The sequence below is a fragment of the Oncorhynchus tshawytscha genome, linkage group LG03 (genome assembly GCF_018296145.1).
Source record: "Oncorhynchus tshawytscha isolate Ot180627B linkage group LG03, Otsh_v2.0, whole genome shotgun sequence".
NCBI classification, from domain to species: domain Eukaryota; kingdom Metazoa; phylum Chordata; class Actinopteri; order Salmoniformes; family Salmonidae; genus Oncorhynchus; species Oncorhynchus tshawytscha.
In genome coordinates this window covers 22,774,846-22,788,307 of record NC_056431.1, presented here as the reverse complement: position 1 = coordinate 22,788,307, position 13,462 = coordinate 22,774,846, and the positions used below count along the sequence as shown (strand labels likewise).

The 13,462-nt window shown below is 45.8% G+C and overlaps 1 protein-coding gene across 2 annotated transcripts in view; it reads right to left on the bottom strand.

Moving 5' to 3' along the window:
* LOC112231477 (mannosyl-oligosaccharide 1,2-alpha-mannosidase IA) overlaps positions 1-12,846 on the bottom strand; it is a 203,395-nt gene extending 190,549 nt beyond the window's left edge. Inside the window, exon 1 of one of the 2 annotated variants that reach the window (XM_024398233.2) lies at positions 11,143-12,846. In XM_024398233.2, coding sequence (XP_024254001.1) covers positions 11,143-11,712 — 570 coding nt within the window. In that variant the 5' untranslated portion in view covers positions 11,713-12,846. The remainder of the gene's footprint in view (positions 1-11,142) is intronic. The other variant, XM_024398237.2, reaches the window with a different exon arrangement.
* Between the last annotated feature and the right edge of the window lie 616 nt (positions 12,847-13,462).

Sequence of the window (13,462 nt, the reverse complement as noted above, 5' to 3'; positions counted from 1 at the left end):
AAGCAACTCTAACTAGACCATTTGCACACTCAATGTCTTTTTATTTTACCAGGCAAGTCAGTTAAGAACAAATTCTTTATTTTCAATGACGGCCTAGGAACAGTGGGTTAACTGCCTGTTCAGGGGCAGAACGACAGATTTGTACCTTGTCAGCTCGGGGATTTGAACTTGCAACCTTCCGGTTACTAGACCAACGCTCTAACCACTAGGCTACCCTGCCGTCTTGTTCTGAATATGAGAGCTCAAAAGTTGGGATGCGGTTTTTCAAGAGAAAAAGGGGTAGGGGCATGAGCTGTAACTGTTTCACACACAACCACAATATGTACATACATACCCTTTAAGACTGTTCATTCACCTCCAGGAGTTTCACCCTAGAACATGTGATCAAACAACAGTCCCATACAGTATGTACTAGAGCTGGGCTATTTGGACAAAAATCCATACCGCGATAAATTTCCTGAATTGATGCGAAAAATTATAAACAGTACAAATTGTTTACGACATTAATCTGCATGAATTATCCTTTAAACGACTGCTAAATGTTGGATGTTTGTAGACATCAATTGTCCTATTAACAATCACCCATATTAGAAAACGTATTTCATTTAAAACGTCACATTTCTCTAGTACAGTCTTGTCAGTGACATACACTGCAATGCAAAGGCCTTTCAGCAAGGCTTCTTCCTTTAACCCAGCAGCAGAAACAGGCAACAGGTGATGAAACCACAAGGACACAACAGTCACCATGAAACCTTGCATAATCATTTGCATCGTGATGTGTCATGCTGAAGTACGGAAGGGGATTGAGCAACCCGGATTGGAGAGGTACGACAGATACGTGTGGGGAATTGTTTTGTCGAGAGTGGTCCTTTGCTAAACGGGCCACTATAGCTTAATAATTTCCCTGCAATTCTGATCAGTTTCATAATCTCCTCATCACTCCACAACAAGCTGTCTTCCAACCACGTACTTTGCCTCTTCTGCCGAAACTGCATGAACACTTGAGGCCTTGTGGTTTGGGGTTCTTTCCGAAAACCGTTAACCAGACTCCAGCACTGAACATACAAGCTACACACAGAGCCCTACTCCGCCCCTGTAGTCGTTCTCCGTTACTCCCAGACATCACCCCCACTGCTCTGCTCAGCTGACTCCACTGAGCCTCCAAGGCATGAAAAGACTGTATTTTCATTAGAAGTGATTCACTGCTGCATTTCTCACCTTGTTTGTTCACGGCAGAACCTTCTTATTTTCGCTCTCCTGTCAAGATAAACAAGCCAGAGGACACAGCCATTGCCGAGGGGGGTTGTAGTTGTAGGAGTATAAATGTTAACCTTTATTTAACGAGGCAAGTCAGTTAAAAACAAATTCTTATTTACAAGGACGGCCTACACCAGCCAAACCCGGATGACTCTGGGCCAATTGTGTGCTGTGCCATGGGACTTCCAATCACGGCCAGTTGTAATACAGCCTGGATTTGAACCAGGGTGTCTGTAGTGACGCCTCGAGCACTGAGACGGAGTGCCTTAGACCGCTGCGCCACTCGGGAGCACAAACCTGGAAAGATGCAAACCTCACTGTGAATAACCCCAGCTAATAAAATGTTAGTCTTCCCTTCCATTGAAGTTAGAGAACCGAGGCTCAGTCCCTTGTCACATACACTTAAGAGTGTAATTAACGATCCGCAATCTGGCTCGAACACACACACACACACACAAGCATAAACAATTGTTAGTCACTTATCGAGGGTGTTTATTTCTTGTTTGTTTTCTTTTTAGACGGACACAGCAGGCAGAGAATTGGAAATTGCCTTTCCAGAGCCAATCATGCAAACTCAATGGAAGAAAGGGGAATCTGTGCCACGGTCCCTAATGAGTAGAGTAACATTACCTCTGTTTGATTAAGAGCTTAATTGTGATTATAATTAACAAATATAACCTTGTCTGGCCACAACGGCCTTCTAAGTGGCCAGTAAGTTAAAGGGCTAATTCCCAACAAATGTTGACAGAGGTGAAAATCGCTCCGGAAACGCTTGGGTGGACTGGCGTTATCCATTTCCTTGTTCCTCCTTAATGGAACTGTGTCACACAATGTAGAATTGGAGATCGAGACAGAAGACAGTGTAGCTTTAAGAAGCTAGTATTGTCCCCACGGCACTGCATACTGTATTTCCCCATAGAGGCCCTATAACCTGATTCCCTCACAGACCCGGTTTCTCAGAGAATAGGCGTATTCAATAGCAATACAGCTTCCATTCTGACGTGAAAGCATCTGTGTGTGTCCTTGGGAAAGATGCTTGAGCTGTATGGATGAATTCTTTTTTGAATGTGAGTTACTACGGTAACAACGTACAGTACAGATGGCAGACCCATTGAAAATATCAGAGTACAGAAGTTTAGCCTTGTCCATTGTAGTTGCAGAACTGTCGCTGCACCCCTGGGCTCCCGAGTGGCACAGCGGTCTAAGGCACTGCAAGAGGCGCCACTACAGTCCCTGGTTCAAATCCAGGCTGTATCACATCTGGCCGTGATTGGGAGTCCCATAGGGCGGTGCAAAATTGGCCCAGCGTCGTCCGGGTTTGGCTGGTGTAAGCTGTCATTGTAAATACGAATTTGTTGTTAAATAAAGTAGAGGTTGACCGATTAATTAGGGCCGATTTCAAGTTTTCATAACAATCGGTAATCTGCATTTTTGGACACCGATTGTGGCAGATTTTTTTTTTTTTAACACCTTTATTTAACTAGGCAAGTCAGTTAAGAACACATTCTGATTTTCAATGACGGCCTAGGAACGGTGGGTTAACTGCCTTGTTCAGGGGCAGAATGGCAGATTTTTACCTTGTCAGCTCGGGGATTCGTTTTTGCAACCTTCCGGTTACTAGTTCAACTCTCTAACCACCTGCCTTACATTGCACTCCACGAGGAGCCTGCATGGCAGGCTGACTACCTGTTACACGAGGGCAGCAAGAAGCCAAGGTAAGTTGCTAGCTAGCATTAAACTTATCTTATAAAAAACAATCAATCTTAACATAATCACTAGTTAACTACAAATGGTTGATGATATTACTAGTTTATCTAGCATGTCCTGCATTGCATATACAGTGAGGCAAAAAAGTATTTAGTCAGCCACCTATTGTGCAAGTTCTCCCACTTAAAAAGATGAGGCCTGTAATTTTCATCATAGGTACATTTCAACTATGACAGACAAAATGAGAAAAAAAAAATCCAGAAAATCACATTGTAGGATTTTTAATGAATTTATTTGCAAATTATTGTGGAAAATAAACTTTTGTTATTGACCAAATACTTATCTCCGTACTCTGTCATTGCCAACAAAGGGTATTTAACAAAGTATTGAGAAACTTTTGTTATTGACCAAATACTTCCATTTGCTCTGCAAGGGCCGTGGCTTTTGTGGAGCGATGGGTAACGATGCTTCAAGGGTGGCTGTTGGTCGATGTGTTCCTGGTTCGAGCCCAGGTAGGGACGGAAGCTATACTGTTACACTGGCAATACTAAAGTGCCTATAAGAACATCCAATAGTCAAAGTTATATGAAATACAAATTGTATAGAGAGAAATATTCCTATAATTCCTATAATAACTACAACCTAAAACTTCTTAACTGGGAATATTGAAAACACATGTTAAAAGGAACCACCAGCTGTCATATGTTCTCATGTTCAAGGAACTGAAACGTTAGCTTTCTTACATGGCACACTTTTACTTTCTTCTCCAACACTTTGTTTTTGCATTATTTAAACCAAATTGAACATGTTTAATTATTTATTTGAGGATAAATTGGTTTTATTGATGTATTATATTAAGTTAAAATAAGTGTTCATTCAGTATTGTTGTAATTGTCAAAATGGCCGATTAATCGGTATGGGCTTTTTTTTGGTCCTCCAATAATCGGTATCGGTGTTGAAATATCATACCTCAGACCTCTAAAATAAAGGTTCAATATAAAACTGTAGAGGGCTGGCAAGGTATGTCCCTGTAAATATATCTGGGGCAGCACAGAGCTAAAGACCCAAAGAGAGAGTCATGGTAAGAGGACAAGCAGGAAGTGAGAGAGAGTTATGGGGACCGGCGACCCTGGCCCTCTCTAGTGTCTCCTCTTTGACCTGCGCTGTTCAGAGATGTGCCAGATTTACACACATCCTGTTTCTGACCAATCAGACAGGAATAAAAGCTGGGGATGGGGCCGCAGGTTAAAACTGGACAACTTTACACTCATTCTCTCTCTCTTCGTTTCTCTTTCTGGCATTTACAGGGAATGGGAGGAGAAGATGAAGACAAAAAGAAAGCAGTCTCCTTTGGCACCTAGTAGAGATGTCAAACAGGGCCTGGGTATTGTTCACACACACACATACATACACGTTGGCACCTGTGTGAGAACTGACCGGTCAGAAAGCATGTGCAGTGTGGCATGACAGCTGAACTGTACGAGCACACGGAGAGGCAGAATCCAATGTATTGTATGACTCAGTCTGTCTCCATCTTTCCTCTCACACAGTAACCTGTCCTTGACAACACAGAGGGAAACGTCAATTTTCTCTCTCTCCCTTTTTCTCTGTCTCATTGCTTTGTCTCACTTCCTCCCCATCTCTCTCCCTCTCTCCCTCTCTCTCGTCTATGGTAATAATGTCAGCGATAGCAGCAACAGGGTGCAGCTAATGACACAGAGGGGAGGGAGATGTGCTCTTTAGTCCTTTCTGCTTTAGTGTGCAACATGGATGAGTCTCTGCCTGAAGAGAGAGGAGAGCTGAGCCATAGGCCTGGGAGAGACAGATATGAGAGAGGGAGAGAGAGAGCGATTACAATGTTATTCTATGGGAATAAGGAATAGTCTAATAATTCAAATAGAAGTCTAAAGGACTAAAAAAAGCAAAAATATAATTTTCAACGCCATTTATAATCCAAAATCCGTGTACCCCTCTGTGCTCCTGTGGCCCCAAAGACAAGGCCAACACTCTGGGTGAACTGTAAGACCAGGTTGCTTTCACTGGAAAGTGACACAACACACAGGCAACGGTAAACACGTAGGGGTGCATGTGAAAAGTACAACAAACAAACTGTTTCTGTGTAATTTGGCAACACATCTGTGGAAAGTCAGCCACGTCAACAAATCCCTTTTTTCTACCACTACATGTGACTTTTGGACTCTCAGGCCCCTCTCAGGCCTTTTAATTCCAATGCGAGCTAAATGACTCTCTCTTACACATAAGCACACACACGCACACCACAACACACACACACTCAAAGCTCACAAACCTCTCCCTGAATTGAGAGAAAATAAGTTGCGAAATAAATAGGTCCTCCTTCACTGGTGTTGATGAAGTAGTGGGCTCCTCTCTCCCTTAAACAGTGAGGCACCGATGACAGCCTCAAAGTGCCTTCCCTGGAAGAGAGGCCAGGCAGAAACCTGTGACTAGGGTCTGGTTTCAATTGCAGACTCTTTTGGCAACTTCGATACGGGGGAAAAAATTGTTCAGAGTTGGGTCCTCTTCAAACAAACAACTCTCCCAACAAATCACAAGACAGACATGCCAGAACGTCGCGATTCGAAATCAAACTTTGCAGTCAAAGCCTCTGCAGTGGTTTTAATAATGGTAGTTGATGCAAACTTAGCCACTTGTGAAATGCACTCATTAAATAGAACCTCTGGGATCTCCATCTTTCTAGCTACTTTGTAGTATTTTATTCAAGTTTTATTCAAGCAGATAAAGCAGTGACCTAGGCAGTGACGTAGTTCCTCTATGCCAACAGAGTCCATCGTTGAAACCAGACCCTAGTCACTGTTCCCTACGGTCGGCTTTACCAGACTAAGGCTTACAAGATGTGCTGTAACATGATATTTTACTTCCAGAGAGGAAGCTTCCCTCCTGGCTCCCATCACACACACACACACACACACACACACACACACACACACAAAAGGCAAGATAATCTAGGCCTTCTGATTTAAGAGGGAAACAGACTCAGATACCTCTTGAAAAGCACGCCTCTACAGAGACTTTCCCTGGAGCTAGTGCCCTCTGTACAGAGGGGGGGGGGGGGGAACTGCCTTGATTGCAAGAAGGATGCAAGCTAACAGCTCCTCTCCAATGCCATCCTTCCTTTCCCCCCTCCTGTTCTCTCGCTTCGCTCGTTTTCTCCGGGCCCTTTCCTGTGGGGATGGGCATCACCTGACTTACACCTCATCAAACCACCATGAGTGTACTCTGCTTCAGGCTCAGAAAGGTCGCTTTGTCTGTGCATGGGCCTACACAAACAGAGTTGTTATTGCATTGACCTGGTCTGTAATATCACACTCAGCTGCTATCGACTTGCGCAATACCCAAAGGGCTCAGCTGCGAACTCCTCCACATGCGCTGGCCGGAGAAAACAATGGGCTCACATAACAAAACACCAGCGTCTGACATTTGCACTTCTTCCACCGAGCCAGCGACGAAACAAACGTTTCCCGCTCCTCAAACCCCCACAGAGACCCGCAGGGAGGGAGAAGAAAAAAAAGCATCCTTCCTTCCAACCTTCCTTGAAGTCATCACAAATCTAATTGGTTGGATTGGTGAAAGCAATATAGGATGGTAACATTGCTTAGGCTATACCTATCCAATCCATTATAGACCTGTGCTTACCTCAAGGAAAGAAGAAAGGAAACCAAGAAGGAAACAAGGAAGGTAACAACAAAGGATGGATTTGTAAAGTATTCCAACAGGGGCATGGCCCCGCTCTGTAAGCGGTAATTTCCCAGCCCAGGGTGAAGTCCCCTCGTGCACCTGGCCCTTAGCTGGAGACAGGAACAGGAGGTTGAGGGAGGTCATCGCACCCAGCTGGTTAGAGGACAGCAGCAGAACACAGTGTCTATTTTTAACGGGAGCTTCTAATTCAGCCGGTCGCCCATTTCCTTTTCACAACTCATGGGGGTTTTCATATGAAAGACAGTGAACATACTTTCAGAAATTGGCTGCCGGTGTTTCTTTGGGGGGAATTGAGGGGGTGGGTGACTGATAAGTGTTGGAAGTGAGTGACAACAAAACAATATGTTCTATGGTGTACAATTCTCCTGTGGTTCACCATGATGTTCCACTGGTTTCTCTGGTAGAGAACGAACTGTTGTGGGAATATTTCAGGAATGCCCTCAAAAGTACTCTCAAGAGTTTTCGTTCTGAAAAAGAGAACTGATTTGTCGTCTCCGAAAAGTCTGACAAAGCAGATGAAGCTTAAATGCTGGACTGGTGTTTGGATTTTCAGTTTGTTATGACAGTTGTGGCAACCCTTCAGTACGCAATTACCCAACATCTTATTCAAATGACAAGCAACATGGTCAAAACCCATGCAAGCAGAGATACGCACGCACACACAGACACACACACAGAGAGAGAGCCCTGGGGGAACTGTAGCCTTATCGCAACATTGGGAGGCTCTCTCTGCCACAGAAAGCCTGCAATGTGTCTGTCCCATTGCTGCAGTACTCTGAACAGCAAGCAGTGAAGCTGACCCCTTCACTGTGTTACAGTGTCCCCATACAAATATCTCTTACCGAGGCAAACCACACACACACATATACACACACATACACTGTGTCCTCACATTGCAGTCGTACGTTCAGCATACGCACATCCCCTGCCTGTATTTGCCTGTGCCGACACATCCAGCTCTAGAAAAATACATAGAGAGCAAGGAACAAATCTTTGGGAGGGAGACATTTTTAAAGGAGCTGCTTGATGTTTGGTGTGTGTGTTGTGCAGACATTACGATAAGACATATAAAAGAGGCTTCTGTGTGTGTGTGTGTGTGTGTGTGTGTGTGTGTGTGTGTGTGTGTGTGTGTGTGTGTGTGTGTGTGTGTGTGTGTGTGTGTGTGTGTGTGTGTGTGTGTGTGTGTGAGAGCCCCGCGAATGGGAGAAAAAGACGTGTGTTCCTCGATTCATGTCACGTGTTCTGTTTGCTCTGGCGATTGTGTTTGTTCTGATGTACCGCTGCACCAGCCCCTGCACCAGCCCCTGCACCAGCCCCCTGCACCAGCCCCCTCTACCAGCCCCATGCACCAGCCCCCTCTACCAGCCCCCCGCACCAGCCCCTGTACCAGCCCCTGCACCAGCCCCCTCTACCAGCCCCCTCTACCAGCCCCCTGCACCAGCCCCCTCTACCAGCCCCCTCCACCAGCCCCTTGCACCAGCCCCCTTTACCAGCCCCCTGCACCAGCCCCCTGCACCAGCCCCTACCAGCCCCCTGCACCAGCCCCCTCTACCAGCCCCCTCCACCAGCCCCCTGCACCAGCCCCCTTTACCAGCCCCTGCACCATCACTACACTGGACTTTTCTACACCGACTAATAACCTTGTCTGAAGGTAAAGTAAGAAAGATATTAACAATTTAAAAAGAGAAGAGAGGTCAACTTCCCGTTGATTCAGCAATGACTAGAACAGACTTGGGGTAATCTGCCAATGGCCCCCACCCTGATATCAGCTCTTCAAGAGCCAATGAGGCAGCAGCAAACCATGCAGGAACCCAATGAGGCAGCACCAAAACCATACAAGAACCCAATGAGGCAGAATATCAGATAGTTAGAAGAATACAGAGGGAGGAATTTCCAAATGGAGGCCATTTCCACCTGATGAGGACTAGCAAAGGAGGGGAGACTTGCTGGGATGTCTGTCCAAACAGAAACATGCACGCAAGCACACACACACCTGAACAATTGGCTTTGTTTAGAGGCATCATGTCCGTTTTGGCCAGGAAAGAGCCCTCGAACATTTACCTGCCATTGTCTCCTGTGCCATCCTGTGCCACCTTGTCTTGGCAGTTGGCACACACAGGGGGGTGCCACTTATCACCTCGGCAGTTTGTTGAGAAACTGAAGCCCATTCACATTTGGTACGATATGAGCTCAGCGGGAACATTGGGGCCATTGCTTTGGGCTGATCATAAGATCGCAAGGCAATCCTCTCGCTGCCTTCGCAAGTTATTTTCCCCTTGAATATCTAGTGTTTATAGCCCTAGCCCTGCTGTTGCAATGTCCGCCACAGCACAGTCAGACAGCAACACAATATAGCTCGTGGGGATAATTTGCTACAGCTCATTCTTCATCATACAGGAATAAGAAGGGTTTGGAGGCATGTTGTTTTTTGTGTTTATTCTTAAATCTCCATGACTATGAAGTCAGACAAACCACAGGCATGGTCTGCATCTGGAATGGCATCCTATTCCCTACACAGCACACTACTTTTGTCCGGGGCCCATTAGGTTTCTGGTCAAAAGTAGTGCACTGTGTAGGGAATAGGGTGCCATTTTGGGATACAGCCATGGGATTGGCATTGGGAATGTGAAGCACCAGGAATAGAGACGATGGTTCTGGAACTCTGCCAAATGGGCTGAAACTGTGGAATCTCATGTAACACTTGGAAACAGCAAGAACAGATACCACTCCAGGGTTCCCCAATAGGCGGCCCGCTGTCAGACATAAAAGACCATAAAATCACCAGAAGCTCAAAGTGATTTTAATTTAGGACATATGGTCCCAAGTATTCCCATGCAGAAATAGAGAGGCATATGTGATCGTATCCCAACGGAATCAAGGTTTTGTCAGATACTATATCTGTTTGGGATTCTTGTGGTCAATTTGCAGTGTACAAATGATTTATAACTGTGTTCCGGCCCAGCGACCAACAGCTCAAGGAAAAATTGGCCCATGGCTGAATATAATTGGGGATCCCTGCACTATGCTATACTGTAGATAGCCAACCACTAGAAGCAGCCAGATAGTTGTTAACCTCTATGCTTTTCTAAAACATCATTTTTTTTGGGGGGGGTGATTCATTCAGTGCTTGTTTCAAGGTTAGTGCAACGGAAACACACACTAGACTAGAGTGGACTTTCCCGCTGATTCAATACTAGGACAAAACGTTAGTGATGATGGTGTGGGACTGTTGGTGATCACTTAACAACACGACCACCAGATAGAAGAGAGGCATGTGAGGACATTGAGAGGGTGACAACAGAGTAAGTGGAAATGACAGCATGCCACATCCCTGTCACATGCAATGTCCCAAAGCCATCCATGCATACTGGACACTGCCTGTTTGTCCCAACACTATCCCCCGCCTCCTCTGCTCTCTCCCCCGCCTCCTCTGCTCTCTCCCCCGCCTCCTCTGCTCTCTCCCCCGCCTCCCCGTCTCCTCTGCTCTCCCCGTCTCCTCTGCTCTCTCCCCCGCCTCCTCTGCTCTCTCCCCCGCCTCCTCTGCTCTCTCCCCCGCCTCCTCTGCTCTCTCCCCCGCCTCCTCTGCTCTCTCCCCCGCCTCCTCTGCTCTCTCCCCGCCTCCTCTGCTCTCTCCCCCCGTCTCCTCTGCTCTCTCCCCCGTCTCCTCTGCTCTCTCCCCTGTCTCCTCTGCTCTCTCCCCCGTCTCCTCTGCTCTCTCCCCCGTCTCCTCTGCTCTCTCCCCCGTCTCCTCTGCTCTCTCCCCCGTCTCCTCTGCTCTCTCCCCTGTCTCCTCTGCCCTGAGTCAGTGAGGATGTGTGATACAGTACAGACATATGCTCTCACTCTCAGGCATTACTGAACTTCACTGAGCTGAACAGCAGGCTGATGCCATACCCCTGGAGGTAGTCCTGAGCAAGTTGGTTAGGCAAACATAATAGCAGTTGGTGTGTAGACAGTGCTGTCTGTGTGTGTGTGTGTGTGTGTGTGTGTGTGTGTGTGTGTGTGTGTGTGTGTGTGTGTGTGTGTGTGTGTGTGTGTTTGTTTGTGTGTGAGATAGCCATTAAAATCACATTCATTACCCTCAATGCCTCTATAACCATTGTTATGCACTAACAATGACGCATTCCATTTTGCATAGTCACTAACAATCTGTGTGACTAAGATGTCTAGCCTAAAACCTCATCAAAGACCACAGAGAGCAGGTACAGAACATCTTTTCCATGTTATTGGGAAGTGAACCCTCCTTCTGGCCAGGGGCCACATTAAAAACCCCTTAGGCAGCTTGATGCGTAATTACTGCACATGTTGATTACTTGTATTACATTGCAGTGGCATTTCGCATTGTGACAATTGGTCTGCAATGATTTGACAGCTTAGGACAGGGATCCCCCATCTGTTGTGTAGATAACTGTATTACACTGTGACTGCTTTTCATCTTACCTCCTTGACTTTCTCCCGACGCTGAAGGGTCTGAGGGTCGCTCGGCTTGCCATGTTCGATCCCCAAGGGCGGCTTTAGCAGACATTTTTTAAACTTGTTGTAATCGAAAGAAGTATCCGTGTTGGCACCCTGGTTAGAAGACGAGGTCACTTTCTCATCCTTAGAAGCCGAGTCCGTTTTAGACCTCGACAGCGTCATGTCCTCCAACGCTTCCCCGCCAGCGACTTTCTTATCCGTTTTAGCCTCATTGGTGACAGAGGGCTTGCGGCTCAAGGCTTTGAGTTTTGTGCTGGTCTCCCCTTTGGCCGAGGTGATGCCCCGGAGATGTTCTGGGTCCTTTGCGCCCTTCTTAAGATGCTCCCTTACATCATTCTCAGACCCTACCGTTACTGGTTGGCTCTCCGTCTTTGAGAGAAAAATACGTTTCAAACGGACAGAGTCAGGTAAGAAGAATAAGGCCCCGAAACACAGAGTTACCAAGCCCGAGAGAAAAAGTAGAAAGACGAATTTCTGGGATAGGCGAAGACCCATGCCCGATGCTGACACACCGGGCAACTTTCGGAAAACCATTGAAATTGTTTTTCTTTACGATTGCCTTAACTTATTCAGCAAGTAGTCTATAGGCTACAATGGTTGTACAACACTCCACTCTAACACTCTCTCTGCTGGTTAGTTTCCCTATGTGTCTTGTTTCATGTGTAAAAGTTGATATGAGGGGCTGAAAAAACACACCCCCGTGACAAACTGATCGCCACAACTCTCCTTATCGTGCAATCGATTGGATCTGCATAGGTAAAGTTTACCTTTCAAATTTTGCGATCACGTTTGGCTATGAAATCAATAACGCGTGGCTTACATTAGCAGGTATAGGTTATGACAGTCATAGCATAGGCATTTTAAGTTTTCTATTGTTCAATATCTCACATTCATAAAAGAAAAAGACAGGTTTATAATAACTGCCACTTGTGTTTCCGTAATCCGCACTCAAATCTATGGATGTAAAATAACGGAATATGCGGAATCTACGCTAAAATGACAGACGTTTCGTTACTTTACGTAGCCTATTGATCCTAAAATGCACCCATCACAAAGCCAAAGTAAAGTTGATCGTATCTTCATTATTCCAAGGCGTGCCCATCATTGAACAAAAACATCACCGGATGGTAAAAGCATGCGTGGAGCGTCTTTATTGGCAGGTTCGTTCATAGCGGTCCCCGTTGCTGGTGATGTGTAAAACCGAAGAAACCTAAGCATCTGGTCTTGTATCCTGTAAGGTAGGCGGATGCTGCTGCTGTATGAACGTGTATATTTATTCATGCCGCCACCGTCCGTTAGAAATAGGCACGTTCTTCAGTCTCTCATCATATCTGAATACGCAGCACACAACCCACACAGCGAAGGTGAACGAATACGGTGTCGCATACGCGCACGAATGAGTTTTAGCTTCCAAAAATCCGTCGAATGGAGACTAAAAGACAACAATCCAAGAGAAATAGTGCCGCTTGCAGTTCAATCCCATCAACACATCGTGTCTTCACGCGCTGTCTATGGCTTGTCTTCTCGTGCGCACCCTTGTTGTACAGTGTTCGCGCGCTTGCTCGCCATCAGCGCAGAGGGGGAGAAAGAATACATGAAATATAGGCTAGAGTGAAACGAATACTGTTGCTAAACCGAGTGGGTTGTTCGGTCTCTCTTGCTGGAGACACCGCAAAGGCATACGAATCCACAGTCGAAGGGAGGACCAGCAGCAGGGGGTTTATCGGGCTCTCTGGGCAGTCAATTATGAACCAAAGGGGCTGTGGGTCCTATTCCCAAAAATGCAGTATTGGATAATCTAATTTTAGCCTACCAATTGGGTGGGGCATATATATCAATACGATTGTAGATATTAACCTATTTTTTGCCATTTAGTTGTTTTTTTATTTAGGGACATAATAATTCATTGCACCGTCACCATTCCACGCATTAATAACTCAAAGTAGCCAAAAGTCTTTATAATGAATAGACTGCCAAAATGATGTTTACGTCTATAGACATTATAAGCCAACATCTAATATGAAAGATAATAACATTGACCAGATTCAACATGGGATGTGTAATGAAGAATTGTACTGCTTCTGTTGCATAGAAACAGTATGCTAATCACATGCTAAAAGTTTGGAAAGTTGTACCTCTGCATAGAAGAGAGGGAAGAGCAGATGATAAATTGCAGACATGCTGGTGTCCAGAGACAAAATAAGATAAATGGTCCCAATTAACATGGTGGTAGCTTTAACTAAAGAACTATGCACAGCACTATCAAACCAACTGGAAGATGGGG